At 40.5% G+C, this 18,702-nt stretch overlaps 1 protein-coding gene across 24 annotated transcripts in view; it reads right to left on the reverse strand.

Annotated features, from left to right (window-relative positions):
• TRDN (triadin) overlaps positions 1 to 18,702 on the reverse strand; it is a 305,901-nt gene that overhangs the window by 258,001 nt on the left and 29,198 nt on the right. For 23 of the 24 annotated variants that reach the window (XR_008313241.1, XM_053284401.1, XM_053284346.1 and 20 more), the window contains exons 3-5: positions 11,084 to 11,137; positions 7,958 to 8,095; positions 4,614 to 4,643 (exon numbers count right to left, since the gene is read on the reverse strand). Coding sequence is in view for 23 of the 24 variants with exons in the window: in XM_053284401.1 (XP_053140376.1) it covers positions 4,614 to 4,643; positions 7,958 to 8,095; positions 11,084 to 11,137 (222 nt within the window). In the remaining variant the exon portion in view is untranslated. The remainder of the gene's footprint in view (positions 1 to 4,613; positions 4,644 to 7,957; positions 8,096 to 11,083; positions 11,138 to 18,702) is intronic. The other variant, XM_053284342.1, reaches the window with a different exon arrangement.

Here is an 18,702-nt window from a genome sequence, read left to right on the forward strand (position 1 = left end):
GTGTGCAGATCCAGTTTCAACTTGAACCGCACCAATTCAGCCAGTTCAAATTTGCCCACTGTCTGACCCCTGCCACTCACCTTGCCACCCACCATCTGACCCCCACTGCCTGCCCTGCCACACGACATCTGAATCTGCTGCCCGTCTTGCTGCCCGATGTCTGACCCCTGCCCACCTTGCCACTGTTGGACCCCTGCCCGTTGGATCCAGCTCGACACTGAACTGTCTTGATGTTGAGCCAGTTTGCACACTCCTACTCCAGGTGATCTGCCCAGGCAGAGGGGCCTCTTCATTCAAGAGATGAGGCAGGCAGAGGAAAGGAGGTAGAGTCAGAACAAGGAGGAGGGTGCTGGAGTGACTACTAATGCTCAGTCCACGCCCAGCAGCAGCAGCACTTCCAGGTCCAGAAGCATGGTGTTCCTGGCAGTGTCAACACAACCAGAGCTTCCACCCATTTGTTCTGGGGGTGCCTTGGCACCTTGCCAGGGGTATGAGAGGTGCCAACCATGCCCTGCACTTGTGCTGAGCAGAGTATTCTACAGTACCTGCAGGATCTGGTGGTGGCAGACCCTGAGATGGATCTTGTCCAGTTTTGGACAATATGTCACCAAGTCTGGACAGACTTGGCAATAGTAGCCAGATTGCTTTCCTCCTGCCCCACAACTTGTGTCCAGAGTGAGAGGCTGTTCTCCATGGCCAGGGACATGGTGACATCCCATCACTTGTGCTTGGATGATGGCTTGGTTGAGCAGCTGGTATTTCTGAAGGCCAAACTCCCCCTGTTGGGCCATCCCAAGCTGGACGTGGAAGGTGAGTGACTCATGATCACTTTTGAAGATGGACTGGTCAGCACCCATAGAAAGCCGTGGTGGAGCATAGGGGGTCTGTTTTGGGGGCTGGCTAGCTGGATTTAAATTGTTATGGTTGCTTTGGTTGTTGGGGTTTTTTTTGTTGTTTGCTTCTGCAGCACAGCCAGACACATATCATACATGCACATGTGTACACACACACACACACACACACACACACACACACACACACACAGGCCCATGATGAGTCTAGACTGGTTCCCTGCTGTGTGTCAGCCTGCAGGATGTCAGCCAGGGCCCAGCCCTACCTGAGGCCAACTTATTGCACAACTTACTGAGGCCAACTTACAGCACACAAAGAGAAGAAAGAAGACTTCTCATGTAGTTTGCCTGCCTGCACTTCCTGAGGCGTGAGGTCTGGGCTGGTGTTGTGGTGAAATCTCTGTCCACTGTTGATTTTTAGTGTGAAATTTGCTCCATGACAATGACATGTGTCTGTCCTTGCAGCAGTGTAGTGTGCTCTGGACTGTGGTCCGGCGCTCTGACTCTGTGCATTATGCATTCTAGATGACACACAGTCAGAGTCAGGGGCAACTGGTGGGCCACAGTGTGAAACAGGATGCTGGGCTAGATAGGCCGTGGGCCTGATCCAGCAGGACTGTTCTTATGTCCTGTTGTTAAAAGGCTGCCACTGTTGCAATGTAATAATTGTGTGTTTGTGTGGAGAGCAGCTTGTGACAATGATGCATTGGTGGGCACTGGGCAGGGCACCCGGCACTAGGCTTGTGCATTTCGATTTGGGTACAAAACGTTTTGTGCCCGAAAATGGCAATTTCGGAGGTTTTGTAACCAAAACAAAATCAAGAATTAAAAAACAGAGATTTTTGTTTCCAAATCAAAATGACTGTGTTTTGGGCAGAATGCTTTGTTCTTCGGAAAAGCATCGCAGTTGAAATTGACTTCTCTGACTCCCTCCACTGCAGCTGAGGCACTGAGTGGTTAGCAGAAGATAAGATATGCAAAAAGCTGTTGAGCATGAATGGTTTAGTTAAGTATGTGTTGTATTCAGAGTGATTGAAATGCAAATTGACCTTGCAAAGGGATTTGGAAGACAGCATTTTGAGAAAGAAATACCCAAATATCTTTGGGAGCTCATTACAATTCCAAAGCTCTTCCTAAAAGCCATAGTATAAAATGTGTGGAGAAGCTTTTCGAGAAGCTGGTTAGGAAAGTTCTGAATTACACAGGTTTTTCTTTCCAAAGGTTTAGAAAGAGTCTCTTGACTTGTTCAGGGATCTTTTGAAGAGCTGCTTTGTTTTTCTTCTGATTTTTATGAGTCATAGTGATGTCTAAGTATTTTTGCCCAAGTTGAGCAGTCTAATGTAATTTAGGCCACAATGTAATTTGGTGGGACATGATGTCTAAGCCAGTGGTTCACAACTTTTGCCATTGCAGGGACAGGTCATCCACATGGGATTACAGGAGACAAAAGGAGGGGGGTGGGTAATACCCCTGTCAATCTATTGACATCCCCAGGAATCTTAGTTGCTTCTCTCTTTCTTGTAACCATGATCCATGGTTTTGCACTTTCTTAAATGCAGTGATGATAAATCTCAACAATTCTGGCTGATTTGTTTGGGCTACGGCTTACTCCACTTCAGTAAAATGAACATTTGAAGCTGTTCCATAGTACCAAGGCAGTTCATTGGTCTATCTTGCTATCTCAAATGAACTGTGGTCACTGTTCCATGGGGAGGGGGTGTTTTTATTGAAAGATTGCTTGAATCCACAAATGGGTTGTGCTGTTGTGCTAGTGCCACAGGGACAGGCTCCCCCACACTGCAAAATTCTCAAATAACTGTGCCAAAAAATTAAGTGTCCTTGTTGTTCATCATTCTCTTCACTCTTTCAACTTGTTTATGTGGGGCTTCAGGGGCAAAACAGTGGGTTGGGTCGCAGTGCCCCAAGGGTGGTGCACCCAGATTACAAATAGGGCAAAGGGCTGATTTCTTAGGAATTTTTGAGGTTTACGTGTCTTTAAGATTTTTTCCCATAGGGAATAATGGAGGTTTCAGCAGCCCCATAACTCCACCTGGGGGGCACTGGGATGGCCCGAGGCGAGTGGTGGTTAATGCACAGAGGGTGCCAACCACCTCCCTGGATTGCTACCCATTGGGGTACTGGGCTTTGCTGTTTCTGAGGTGTTGAGTTTAGAATCTCTGGTAGCAAATGAGATTTTTAATGAAAAACCATGAATCCACTCTCAAATGCTACTAGAGAATCTATTCTCAGAACACCTCTAGAACAACAAAACCCTGTACTTCGTGTGTTGGCAGCCCATGTGGGTGGTTGGCACCCTATGTGCACTACACTGAAACTTGCTCTGGGCCACCCCGGTGCCCCTCAAGTGGAGTTATGGGACTGTAGAAACCTCCATTATACCCTACGAGGAAAATCTGAAAGATGCATAACTTTATTAATTCTTTAAACATCAGCCCTTCGCCAAATTCCTCTGAAAAAAATGTGGTAGCTTCCTTGTACCAACTGGGCACTACCACCAATCACACTCCACTCTATACCTTTCCTGAAACCTCCATCATACCCTATGGGGAAAATCTGAAAGATGTGCAAACTTCAAAAATTCACCAAAATCAGCAGTTTGCCCAGTTCCTGGTAGCTTCCACTCATTGGGCACTATAACCCCCACCCACTCTTTTGACCATGTGACCCATTTTCTCATCTGAATTAATTCAGATTCGGATTAATTCGGATACAAAACAAAACTGGGGTGAATCGGAAGGCTTAATTTTGGACAAAATATAAAATGGGGTTGATTTGGATTTGGTACAAATCAAAACAGAAAAAATACAAAATGCACAACCCTACCCGGCACTGTGTGACTGGCACAGAATCTGGGTCAATTATTCTTTTTTGTTCTGATTTGTGCCATGTTCTGTGGCAGAATCCCTTTTTAAAACTGTGTCTGTGAACTTTGTGTGTGTTGTGATCTGGTTTGACAGCACACTTTCCCTTTAGTGGCCAGGGACATCAATATGGGCTGGCTGGCACGTCATGATGGGTACTACCTACCACTCAACCCGCAAAGCAATCAGACAATTAGGCTAATTTTAATGATTTTTTTCAGGTTCAATAGGTCAAGGGTTGACCTAATGAACTCAAAAAAATTAATTAATTAAAAATAGCCTGATTGCCCAATTTCTTAACTTTCTTTAGGTTAGGTGGTAAGTTGCACCAATCATGACTTACTCCCAACACGTTTTGGTGTCCTAGGACCCATCCATAGGGAATAATGGGCCAGTTTGAATTCTTATTATTGCCTATGGTAGAACCACTTCCAACTGGACTAGTGGCCAGTTCAATAGAACCAGTACTCGAACCAGGGCCCTGATTTGAAGCCGGTTTGAACTCGAACCAAATCTCAAGATCTGGTTTTGTGCACACCTCAACTGTACACACATGGGTTCCTTTCACTGAATGGCCCATAGGTTAGTCCCATTACCTCTCACCCATTGCCATGGAGCCAAATAATGAACTACCTCCTGCATGCCTTTAAAAGTTCTTCACACTGATAATCATTCAACATTTCCATTTGATATTCAATGCACTGCATAGTGCATTCTATTCTGCAAGGTTTACTAATGATTTTTATCTATAAAAAGGATGAACAATTAGTAGAAAGATGTATAATTAGCAATAGCACTGGCAGCATAAAGCTGTATTGTTCCTGCCTAATAACTACTTAAATCAAGCATGTGACATTTTATAAAGAAGAGCAAAACCAACCTTTTATTTTCACAGAAGGTTCCACTTCACCTAAACCAAAGATAAATAATAACCAAATGAATAGCAGCAAGATAATATATTAGCAATATTTTTTCCCCCATGCTGGGTTATTTTCATGTTTAAATGCACTCAAGCATTCGACTTCAACAATAAAAAATAAGGTGCTCTATTCTCTTATTTGTAAACATTTACACTTCTATTTTCATATGTATATCAGGATTATTGTAGTAGTTGTTTTGTTCCACACAAACTGAGAAGCATAGTGTGAATTCACAAATCACGTTCATGTGGTCAGAAACCAAAGAATCCAAAGTAAACACCCAAACTCCTCTGCATATGGACTGGGGTGTTCAGTCACTCCTCCTCATGCTGAATCAGCATGAAACATTCTCAAATATTCCCCAAATGGCAAGAGTTGTGGCAATGTGGACGAATGCAGGTAAATGCAGATGGTTTTCGTAGAACTTTGGATCGTGAAGTTATCGCTGGATAACTCGAATATGCTTCTTAAGATATACATGAAGCTTCTGGGAGAGATGATCAGGAGGGTGTTATCAATTAGCTGATGACATACAGATCTATTTCTCCATACAGACTTCATCAGAAACTGGCATGACCCCTCCTCCCAATGTCTGCCTGGAAGTGATAATGGGCTGGATGAGGGATAACAAGCTGAAGTTGAATGAATCCAAACAAGACAGAAGTACTGACCGGGGGTGGGGCGGCCAGGACCTGAGAGATGGTTTAGATCTGCCTGTTCAGAATGGGGTTACACTCCCCAGAAAGATCAGGTATGTCGTCTGGGAGTGCTCCTGGATCCCAAACTCTCCCTGGTCTCTCAGGTTGAGGCAGTGGCCAGGACTGCTTTTTATCAGCTTCGGCTGCTATGCTAGATACATCCATTTCTGGAGGTAAATTACCTTAAAACAATGGTACGTATGCTGGTAACCTCTAGGCTTGACTACAGTAATGCACTCTATCTGGGGCTGCCTTTGTACATAGTTCAGAAACTACAATTGGTACAGAATGTGGTAGCCAGACACTGATTTTGAAAGACTTGCACTGGCTGCCAATATGTTTTCAAACAAAATACAAAGTGCTGGTTATTACCTATAAAGCCCTTAATGGTTTGTGTCTAGGGTGCTTAAGAGAGCGCCTTCTCTGTCATGAACCCTGTCACCTATTAAGATTATCTGGAGAGATCTGGTTACAGTTGCTGCTGGCTCATTTGGTGGAGACTCAGGACCATGCCTTTTCTGTGGCTGCCCCAAGGCTCTGGAATACACTCCCCACTGAAACAAGAGCATCTTTTTCTCTGCTTGCTTTTTAGGAAGAACCTCAAGATGTATCTGTTTTCCCAGGCTTTTAACTGAAATTTAAAGTTTGATATGTTTTTACTTGCTGTGACTGTTTTTATCTGTTTTATGAATTGTTACTGTTTTATATTGTTTTTATTTTATGTTTTAACTTGTACACTCACTGCCTTGGAATTTCTATACCAGGTGGTAGAGAAATATGAGAAATAAATAAATAAATACATACATACATACATACATGTGATGCTATAACAACGCCCATCCTGTGACGAGTCATCACATACCACTACCTGGTGTAGCTACTGTTGCCATACTCCAAAAGGGATAGGACTCCTACCCCTTTAAGAACTTAAAGCTTTTCTTAAAGGTGCATGAGTTATTTCAAGGTCCACACCTGGTAATGCTAACTTGCTCTTACCATCTGGGCTTTCTAGTTGGGTACTTAATATGAAGTTTCCAAAAGGATGAAGGAGCTCCAAAGTTGCTTATGTGTTTTCAGCATTTATAACATGTTCTTTAAGTTCACACCTTTCTTTGTAAACATGAGGGCTAGAATGTTAAAATAATTGTTTCATGGACTATATGTAGAATATTTTTGTTCCAAAGCAATTTTACATTCAGTTACTTATTTTTTTTATCCATAAGTTGAAGACCGCTAAAAGTCTTCAGAAATTGCAGATTGAAATCACAGAGTTCCCCAATACATTATGCCCAGCCTTCTATAGATATTTATTCTTCATAACTGACTCCAAATGAGACTTCTAGAATGCAAAGGGCTAAGCCAGTGAATCTCATTTTACCCCATAGTTCAGTGACAAGAATAAATGATCAGGCACTGCTTTGAGTCATACTGCAGAATATGACCCAGACTTAACAAAGGCACACTTGTTAGTATTCACATGCAGTACTAATCTGAGAGCCCCCACAGTGGTAGAAATTAGGTGATACTTCAAACTGACAAATGTATTTAGAGGGAGCCACTTTTTGGTTCCAGCTGGGTTTTAATTATATTAGTTAAGGGAGAGTAAAGCTACAAAGCAGCGATAAATATGGAATAAAGGCTCTGATGTCATACACATCATACTTATAGAGCATATAAGCAGCATATAGGATAACAGGCATTGTATAAAGTGAGCATCTGTCATCCTGCATCTATTGTCACATCCAAACTTGTCCAGTACAGAACTGATTGTCTGTTCGGGTTTCATTAAAATAGACTGTCACAGCTGACCGAAACTAGGTGATACATTTTAATTACAAAATGATGAAACAAAATAAGCAATGACCACAATGGAGAGAGTTTCCTGCAAAAGTGTAAAATGGGTTTTTGACTTAAGAAAAAAAATCACATCATAAATTATGTGTGGTATGGATTGCTGTTCAGACAAAAACAAAAATCTCTTTTGTGGAGTTAGTTGTGCAATTTTCATGGGCTGTCTTCAGTCAATCTATATTTTACTATATTTTACATAGAACATTAGGCAGCACTTTAGCACTCTTCATTTCAGTCTGGCTATTAACTGCTATTGTTGTGATTCCAACAACACTGCCACCTACTGTTCGATTATCAAGGTCCGATTCCTGGAGCAGTAGGGGTTCCAGAATTCTAATACCTCCAGTGTTCATTGCTCAAATGTTCCCATTCTTACATAAAATTAGGGGGGAAAGGCTTAAGAATACATACTAATGTTCCCTGAAGCTAATTCCTTGACACTGTGCTCATATTGTGGTTCTACAACTTTTTGTACAATTTAGCCCAAAATGGTAACATTTTACTTCTGACTTCCTTACATATAATACCTAATGTACCATCCATAATGGTACATTAAGTATTATATTAAATCTGTTCAACAAAGAAGCCAGTTTTCAGGCTGCCGCAGCCACTTACACTATGGTGAATGAAAACTGAAAATAAATATTTCTCTCTCTCTCTCTTTTGCCAAGTCTTATAGGCTTGCAAGACAAGATCTCAGCAGAGCAGAGACAATTCCTTGAAAATATTAGAGCATGCTTCTAGCGTCAACCTACCTTTTTCACTCTCTTCTTCATCTTCAAATATGAGATCAGACAGTAATGAAAGAAAGCCATAAACCCAATCTGTGGTCTCTTCTACAGCACCATAGACAATTCTCAGTGGATCAGTGGCAAGCTTGCTCACAGAACGCCCTGAGTGTAGAATATAAAAACAAAGGGGTTGGGAAATAAAACTTGTTAACTTTTAAATGACCAAATGATCAACAGCCCTTTTAATTGAAAATATGAATTATATAATGTTCATAATCAAAGACACTTGGAAGTTGCTTTGTATGAAGCGAATCCTAAATGTGATGTTTTTGTGCAAAGCAATAAACCTGATCCAGGAAAATGTGAATGAACATCACCATAACCACCAAGACAGCTGTACTGCGTACTGATCGTTGCTATAGTCATACCAGAAATCCTGTTTCCCATCAGGAAGATATGATGTTCTTTATAACCTGGATTGCCCAAAGAAATAATTTGGCCGTTTGGTATATTTTCCATAACTGTTAGTGGCTTACCTCAGCCTCCCTCACTTCAGGGTACTTATGATCAGAAGTCAGTTTATTTGAATCTCAGTACCTGTCAGCAGATTAGCTTATTTTGTTAGCACAGTTCAATATATTCTTCTTCAAGGACAGAAACTTTCTTGATTTCAAGTCCACCAACAGTGTTTTATAACCAAGACCAATCTGCCTCTTAGCAAAATGTGGCACATGCATTATCTTTGCTCTTATTCAAAGAACCAAATGCCTACCTTGGCCTACATATTCTATCTATATTTCTAGCACACACTGGCTTGAAGGGCAGCTTTACCATCATAGGTAGTAGTAACAGGCACAAAATACTGCTTACCCTTCGAGCCTCAATCGGTCGGCAGGGAGACAGGGTTGTGCCCTGGGGTCCAGGAGAATAAGGCCAAGAGGCACACCATCAGAGGCCACATGGTAGTGTGGCCCATCAGGAGCTGGGCAGCAGGCTGATCCATGCAGCTTCCTGGCCTGCTCACTCTCTTTATCTTTGGCCCATCCTGTGTAGGAGAGCCAGTCGCTGGTTTTAGGACCGAGTAGGAATTTTAGCCCCCTCACCTATTTGGCTTGCGGGGGAGGATTCCACCTACTCTCCACTTGTTGCTTGGTAGGTGCAGGTTTTGGGAGATTGCCTTCAATTGTCAGTATGGTCACTTTGGCAGGTGAGTGTGGGCTGGGGTAGGTAGTGCTGCTGTTATTGGTAGGGATATGTGAATCGATTCAGGTACAAATCAATTAGTACAATTGGTAGAATGAGCACCGTGCCTGGAAAAGCAATGAGGTGGCTGCAGAGCAGGTAAGAACCCACCTACCTGCTTTTAAAGGAATCATTCCCCGCCCCGCCCAGGCCTGCCTGAGCTGTTCGTGCACATCCCTAGTGCCTTGTCTTTCTTGGGTATCGGGGTACAAAAGCACACACTGTACTGCTCAGTAATGTTGCTGTATCCTATGCTGCTGCTTCGATTTAGGTAAAGTGACCAAATGCAGTGGAGGACAGGGGTTCTGTACGTAAATGATTGGGTAGAAGAGGGCAATTAGACAAGCACAGCTTTTCTCATATTTGCAGCACTATGGTCATTCCAAGGGCACCTGCCAATATGCTCTCCTCCTAAATGGGTATAGCTCTGCCATTAAAAATAATTCAGCAGAGGCATCCATTATAACAATATTAATCACTGAAATTCACCACTTTCTTCTTTCAAACTTAATTCAAATCTGTTTTAACCATGATTTTTCATATTAATGTTCATATTTTAGAAAGCACAATTTTTATATTATATTATATTATATTATATTATATTATATTATATTATATTATCATCAGCATTATTACCATTATCATTTACACCCTGTCCTTCAGCCCCTGAAGGCTGCCTGTGCAACTCATATAATATTATAAAAATGAAAATTATTATAATGCCAAATTTAAAAAATTGTGAAAAAAATATGATGCCACTCATTAAAACTGATGAGCATTAATGTCATACAAAGAGATGCAACTGTGAACTCTTGCTGCCTCAGATCATGCTGTCAGTTATGACAGAGCTGATCACCTGCCTAGAAAGGTAAAAGGGTGCTGTCAAAACAGCACCAAAGTTATATTCTATGTGTAGCTCCCAATCCAGTGTAGGGAACTGCAGAAGTGGAAGTTCAGAGAACAGTACTGTTTTTGGTGTATGGTTTTTGATCTGCCAAGGAATTGCACACTAAAAACATCTGTAATTTGAATTCTTTATTGGAATTTAGGAGAGCCCTAAAGACCTACCTGTTTGGCCTGGCTTTCCAGTGTTCTTAAATTGTTTTAAAGGATCTTTGATGTTTGTGAACCGCCCTGAGCTATTTTGTAAGGGTGGTCTACAAATCGAACAAACAAACAAACAAACAAATTAATAGCCTGCCTAGATCCACATGCATATTGCCACTGCTATATTGGAGCAATCATCTCTTACTGTTGGATACAGGGTGTACAAGCTTATTAGCACAAACCTATTTATTTGTGTGTGTGTGTGTGTGTGTGTGTGTGTGTGTGTGCGTGTGTGTATTCTTTTCCCTCTCTTAAATCAGATTCCACTCTCTTAAGCCTGTGTCAGTTACACTAAGCATGTGGATTTAAAGTGCCTTAGAGCTAGTTCACAAATGCACATGTAGTACTTGCTTGCTTTCTACAATGATCTGCATTGATGATGAAGAACTAACTTCATTTTTTTAAAAATGAATTTGAGGCAATATAGAAGTTTGAGCTGTGTTGTTTTGACTTATGGTTCATTATCACATGCAAGTCACTTCCTAATGCTACAGTCATCAAATGCATACATTTGTAAACTGGCCGTAACAGTTGCATCAATTTCAACAAAACTAATTCAATTCTTCTTCGTCTTCTTCTTCATAAGCTTCTTCATCATCTTCTTCTTCCTGTGTCAATTTTGCTCATTTACCTCAGTGTGTGAAGTTTTTGAACACTGCTGTGAGCTTATTATGACATTTCCTTATATTTCCTGTAATTTATAAAAGCAGTCTTTGCAGCAGTTGTGAGAATTAATATGATCAAAAAGCATGCCAAATATGTTTGAAGTGTAAAAAATAAAAAATAAAATGGGTTCCTTGCCTCTAGGGATCTCATCTTTCCCCACATCTTTGTCAATATCAAGTTGATGTATTCCTATGAGAACAAAATATACATGAAGTAAGAGTAGGAAAATGAAAGGTTAAGCTACACACATTTTATTCCTGCCATTCTCTTGTCCTGTTTCTTAAATTCTAATATCTCTTGGCATTTTCTTAGTGAATACCACATATAGCTTCTCAAACTAAGGTGAAGTTTCCTACCAAATTTATTATTTTGTTATTCTGATAACTTCTTTATCACTATATATAAAGTGTCTAAACTAAGTTTACTTACTTTAGACACTTTAGTGTCTAAAATAATAATGATAATACTTCTTGTCACAAAATTTAGCATACATTTTTTCTATTGTAAAGGGTTAACTATTGTACGTAGTTTAAACTATTATATTAAAATATTCAAGTTATAACTATGTGCTTGTACTGTCCTCTCAGTTCTACACAGCTATGGTTATTTAAGCTTTCAGCCATAAGAACCACCTTTTTGACATAAAAAAAATATTTTGAGCAAATACGTCCTTTGTTAAGAAAAGAGGACATTTTCCAGCAAACTGAAGTATTTTTTATTCCATTTATTTCCATAGGAAGGATTTAAACATGTTTCACTTCCACACTGAAATCAACAGAACTAAAAATTACTTCGCATTGATTAGGTTCAGATGTCATGTTAAACTATGTTTAAACCATGGTTTAGTGCTCCTGTTACAAGCCTTGGGGCTCACATACTCCTCCTTCACTTCTCTCATGAACTGGCTACTTCTGTTCCTGATAAAACAAACCAGCACTTGTCATTGTGAGCCAACCTGGCAAATCTGGGCTCATTCTGAAGTTTGTGCTAATAAAATTAGGAGATCAGATGAGGATTCAGTCAGTGACAAATCCTGGTTTGGGATCTGAATAGAACATGAACTGAAAATTTCCTCCCTGCATGCACAAACCGCAGGAAGAGTGCATGACCTTATTATTGTAGTATTAAATCTTGGCTTTGTGGTGGATTGTGCCCAAAGTGCTCTGGGTGAATTCTGTAGGGCAGTTTGATAAACAATTGAAGAAATTGGGAGAAGGGGGGCCATTTCCCTGTCTAAGGTTCATATTTCACTTCAGTTCCAACTCAGTTCAGTTTGCCTTATGTGGAAATATGGAATGTTTACATCTGATTGATTGATTGATTGGATTAAGTGCCTTCAAGTCAGTCTCGACAGCAACCACATAGATAGATTCTCTCCAGGATGAAACCCCATAAAAATGTCTTGTCACAATATTTGCACATTCCACCAGAAGACAAACCTCTGGTTTCACACCACGGCCATTCCCAGACAATGATTTTACTTTGCTTTACCACGGGAAGGGTAGGTGTGCATTTACACACTGGGTGGATTTAAAGTCTGTGTGAGATGTGGAGGAGATTCCATACATGGTTTGAGTTTTCCCCTGTGTATTGGAGCTTAGCCCACATTATCTCCATGTTAAAAAATTCCCCTTTTTACAGCAGCATTTTGGGATATTTTGATATATCTAATATACACCCAAGTTTCTTCTGATATGTATAGAAGGGCCATACTGATAGAGCACCTTTTCTTAAAGCCTCTCTTTCTTTATTTTCAAAGAGATTTTGAATCCTGAAATCTGATTTTTGGATGTTGAACTTTGAATTCCATGCCTAAGCAAAATGTGCAATTGTATTGCTTTTGAATATTTGGGCAAGAATTCAAGTTCTGACCAGCCTCTTACATACTGAACAGCTGAAATGTTCAGTTTTAGGATCAGTGTAAAATTTATACAAATTTTGATCTACAGAATTTTGATCTACAGATGTGCCCATATGCCACAATGCATAAATATGATAATCCCAAGGGACACGTTAGTGAAGCTCACAGGTGTATTAAGCTTGGCTGGCTGGTTTATTTGCAATATCTGAAAATGACTAAATAAAAATATTTGTTGTTTAATTATTTTACGGACTGGAATATTTCAAAAGACTGATAGCTGTCACTAGACCTTTTGGAGGGGGTCATTAATGTTGTAAAGAGAGGTTGATATACTGACTACTGCTGCACGAACACAACAGGGGTTTCCATCAGTGAGGTGGGGGTGGGGGTGGGGAGGCATCTTTGGTGATGTCCCCTTTTCTTCTGCAACCTCTGTAGTTACTGAAAATACATCCCTAAGGCTCCCCCAGCTAGTTGAGGTGCACAGTACTAGTCCAGATGTCAGATTTAGATCTGCCAGAATTTTCATCTTTGCAAACCTGATAACGAGCAGGCAGGGTTCCAATCATCTTTCCAAGTGGATTCTAAGCAGGCTATTGTAATTTATATATTTTTAAAAAACATTTTGGAGAGGTTTAATCTGGAACCTGTTCCAGATTATTGACATTTAATCTGGAACCTGTCCAGTTGATGGCAGATAATTCAAGCCAAATTAAAGTTTAAAATTATTTGGCCATACTTTACAACATCCAAAATGACTTCTCTAGAGAGTTTATAATGCTCATGTGCAGCAAGAAAGTTGTGAATTTGCTTGGGTTTTCTTTGATAAGCACATTCAAGGTGGCAAAAAGGGTTTTTTTAAAATCTTCTAAGAATTGCAGTGAGGATTAGGTAATGTTGCATCTCATGGAACTCCACATGGATTTGAAAACTAGTTTTCATGCTTATTACATCCAAATTGGATTAATCTAATTCTTTGTCTGTAACTTTCCAGCACTACTGCTGCAAAAACCGCAGTTTGGTCCAATTACTGTTTATACCATACAAATTACTGTTTAGTCCAGGAACACTTGCAATATGCTTCTCCAACCTAGAATTCTCTTTGGCTCACAATTACATCCCCAAATGATTTTAAAACATTTAGGTTAATTAATGACTAAGAGTAGGGCTATACAGTAGGACTTCAAAGTTAATGATTTAAAAAATACACATGTTGCTAGAAATACTTAAAAAGTTCCCAAATATAAGAAGGTCTTGTTTTGGCTTGATTTAGAATAATTCCCCAGCATCCGTTATCCAGATATCCTCAGGCACATCAGTATGCAATGTGCTGTCAATTTGGACTGTGCTAATCACAGGGTTGAGCGAAGAAGAGGATAGCTAGAATCAAAGCCTCCTCCCCCACAAATGGGTTAGTCCTTCCTTATCCAGTAAAGGACACTACACACATAGTGTTCTGGACATTTCCCTTATCTATTCTTTACCAAAGCACTTTCTCTTTCTGAGAGGCCCACTTTAAGCAAAACATCCAGAGGACACATTAGGTTTCATGTAACACCTCAAAATCTCAGCAGATGAATTTATCAGAGTCAACGGGACTGATTCAATCAGTTATAATGTTTCAAGGGTTGTTTTAAATAAACAGTTAAGTTGCATGATCCCAAAGCATTTGTCAGTGCTCACTCATATTTTTATTTTTCATCCAAATTCTAGACACAAAAGATAATCACACAAAAAGCCCAAAGACTTTGTTTTAAGCTTTAGAGAAAAAAATATTTGCAATCACCCAGATGGCACAATTCAGGGAAATTCCTAAACCTTATGGAAAAGGGAGCTGGTGCAATCTTTGCATGGCTAAACTTGGATAATCTGCCTACCTGACTGGGCTAAAGCTTAGGAAGAATCCATTTATATACCATGCATGTCCTCCTCACAGCTCACATGACTAGTAACTGTCTGGACTATATCCGTTTCCAGCCCTTCATGAGTTGGAAGGTATACTCTGAAAGCAAACTGAGCTTTTGCTCAGTTTGGTGGAACTTAGTCAGACAAGGTTGGACAACTCCGTTACTCCTAAGGTTTAGGAAATTTTCTGAGCTGTGCCCTGCGGGCTAGCTTAAGGATTGCTCAGTTCTCTGAAGCCCAAAATCAGATATTGGGGCGTTCTGAATAGCTGCCTTCAAGCACTCATGGGCGGGTACCAGAGAAACGTTTTTATTTGGGTGCTATTTGGTTCACGGTTTGTTGAAAGTGTTCCCTTTATTTAGCATGCAAATTCTGACAAAAAATAAATTCACAAAAGTTTAGCTCTATCCTAATTAATTATTATTGTGTAGCATAACTAACAGACTGGTCTGTGCAAATCATTTCACTTAGCTTTCCTATCTTAATGAGAACACTGTGGATTAAAACTTCTGGCTTCCATTCATTTCTGTGCTTGTCAAATAATTATCAGAGTCATATTTTAGCTGCCCATGTATGGATTACAAAGATTTGTTTAATAATTGATTCCCCCCCCCCCCAATTATGTTTGAAGATAGCAATATACTGCATCCAATTAAAATAACTGTACAAATAAGGGTAATTTATGTAGACAAGTTTATTTATTGGATGTGATTTGATTACTAAAATAATGACATGCTATTGCATGTGGATACTTCCAGACTAATTTCTGTCAACTATAGCAGAGGTTCCCAAACTGGGAGCCTCCAGATGTTGCTGAACTATAACTCCCATCAGCCCCAGCTACAATTTATTGTGGCTGTGGCTTATGGGAGTTGTAGTTCAGCAACATCTGGAGGCTCCCAGTTTGGGAACCACTGAGTTATACAACATATTTAAAGCTTTTCATTAGGGATGTGCATGAACTGAGGTTCATGCAGTGGTTCAAATACAAACTGGCTCGTGGTTTGGCGAACTGGTTCATTCTGGTCTGGCTGACCCTTTAACTGGTTGGTGGTTCGAGTGCGAAACTGGGGTGGTGGTAAGTGGATGCTATGGAGGTTTGGGGAAAAGGTTAAAAATTTGATTAAAATCACATGCTTGCCCAATTCTTTTGTGAATTGGGTGGTAGGTAGCAACCATCATGCCCTACCACCCAAACCACTTTGGTTATCCTAGGAACTACCCATGGGGAACAATGGGGTATTTTGAGTTTTCCCATTGTTCCCCATGGCTGAAACACTCAAAATGTTTCGAGTTTTGTTCCATCAGAACAGCTGGCTCCACTACTATTTCTGACAAAACATTTTGGCCATTTGCATTTTGTTTCAAGCTTGAAAAAGAAAGCAAAATCATTTTGTGCCCATTCCTACAAGCTATAATGTTTCTGAAAGTTCCCTGATGCATAGGAGACACTTTTCAGGAAGGCAAAAAGGTATACTGTCTGGCTAACTCCAGGTTTCTGGTGACCTGGTCAAGTTGCCCTTCATGGACCCCCCTCCTCTCTTTACCTGGATGGTCTCTGAGAGAGTCAGTTTACCACCACCATATGAAGGTAGAGACCACAGAGTTGGTCTTGGGGATCAACAATGTACCTTTTTGATGCCCCTGGGCCTCCAGCAACTATGCAGTTATGATGATCCTTGATGCTGCTCCCTGGGTGCTGTGAGGTAGACCTTCCCTTGCTCAAGCTTCTTTCTACTTCCTTCCACTGGATACAACCCTATGACTTATTAATAATAATAATAATAATAATAATAATAATAATAATTATTATTATTATTATTATTATTATTATTATTATTATTATTATTATTATTATTATTCAGTTTCTATACCACCCTTCCAAAAATGGTGCAGGGCAGTTTACATAGATAGATAAATAAATAAATAAGTTGGCTCCTTATCCCCAAAGGGCTCACAATCTAAAAAGAAAAATGAGATAGACACCAGCAACAGTCACTAGAGGTACTGTGCTGGGGGTGGATAGGGCCAGTTACTCTCCCCCTGCTAAATAAAGAGAATCACCACATTAAAAGGTGCCTCTTTGTCAAGTTAGCAGGGGACTTCAGACTGTTATGTGTATAAATGACTAAAATTTAAGGGGAGAATCCACCAAGGAGTTCTGTTTTGTAGGACTGACTGCTTCCTGAACCCTTGCCAGCTTGGCAATTGCTCTGAGTTTGTACATGTGGCTTTTCTTTATATCTATAACTACATTGCTATCAGGAATGGTACAAGCTTTCTGCCCAGTAATCAATGCATTGGCATATGTATGTTTTGTCTTATATAAAAGATGGATGGAGAAAATATTTAACATTGAGCATTGGTATCAGATATAATGCACTGACAATCAGGAGAGAGACCACAATTCAAAGGCCAGAATCCTCTAGATACATCCAGGGGTGCATCTTGCATAAGGACATCTGACCTTTTCTTTTGAAAACTTTCTCTGAGCCCTGACTATTGGCCACTGTGGTTGGAGATCATGGGATATGTAATCCATAAACACCTGGGGGGCCTAAGTTGAGCAGGCCTGCTGTATATGGATCAATGGTCTGACATGGTATAAGGAAGCTTCCTATGTCCCTGTGTAGTTATCAGCATGATATATGTTGGGTGTGCTGCATTTCACACAGTGAATTAGAACATGGCGAATTCTACACTGTAAATTCAGAAAGCCAGACTGGTAATGAAGAGCAGTATTTATTGGTATAGTTCCATTTAAAATAACTCAAGTTTTATTTTTTACAACCCACAGAAGTGGCTGAGCAAATTTTAAATTTTATACAAAAAAGTATTTTATTTCCAAGAGATTTGTTTACTTGTTTTCAACTCTAGTATGGATTATTACGTCCAAACCTTTAACAAAATAAATGCCTTACAACAATGTATCCAAGAGACCCAAACTTGAATACATGTCTTTGTCATCAGTCCTAAATACCAAAGACTTGCTAAAGAGCATTTAGATTCACTAGTAATGCCAATATAATAGATATTTTACAATTAGCATAACACTTGGCAGTCATGTAGGACCTTTTTAGTGTGCAAAGCACTTATTATTTTGATGTTATTCTTACAACAACTCTGTAAGAATTATTGCTTCCCCACTCCATATTGCAGTTTGGGCAAAGAGGCTTGTCTAAGTCTACCTGGTGATTTCATGGCAGAAGTAAGATTCAAACCCAGGAAGTACTGATTGACAACTAAGTCTTAGCCACTATCAGTAACAGTTCACCTTAATGAGACAGGAGTGGGTGGGAGCCAATTGAGGTGCAGCTGCCTCTGATCCCTGGTCTCCTTATGATTTCCAGAGAACCCTGGTTGTCTGTCTCCCATCCTGCCCTCCCTGGTGTTAACAAGAGCGGTGCTGCCTGCAGGCTGGCCATTCATCAGGTAGAGATCTGCAGGCTGGTTAATCATTGACCAGCCTGCACAACTCTATACAAATGCCCATCCTGCAGGTAGTATGGATCTCATTAACACCTGAGAGAAGTAAGATGGGAAACCAACAGAGCTGCTGGGAACCAGAAGCAGCTGTGCCAGATATCCCACCCACCACCACCACTGGCCACTTACAACACTAAGCTCTCATTTATATTTCCAATAGGTTACTTTCTGCAAAATGGAAGAGAGCAATAGCTTTATTTGCACTCAGAAGGAACTTCCTACAGCTAGGGGTGTGCATGGAACCGGCTGGCCCAGTTCAGTTCACGCCCCAACCGGACTCAAACCCAACTGGGCCAGTTGGGTCCAGCACCCCCGAACACCCCCCCCCCATTTCATTTGGTCCAGGGGGTTCATGAAATTTTTAAAGTTATTTTTAAAAATTCCCTTAAAATTGCTCTTCGAGGCAGCAGGGTGTGTGTGTCCGTGGTTCCCCCTTCCCCTGCAGCCTTCAAAATGCACCCCTTGGGCCCTTTTGGCCCATTTTTCAGCCCATTCAGGCCTT

Source organism: Hemicordylus capensis, chromosome 1 (genome assembly GCF_027244095.1).
Source record: "Hemicordylus capensis ecotype Gifberg chromosome 1, rHemCap1.1.pri, whole genome shotgun sequence".
NCBI lineage: Eukaryota > Metazoa > Chordata > Lepidosauria > Squamata > Cordylidae > Hemicordylus > Hemicordylus capensis.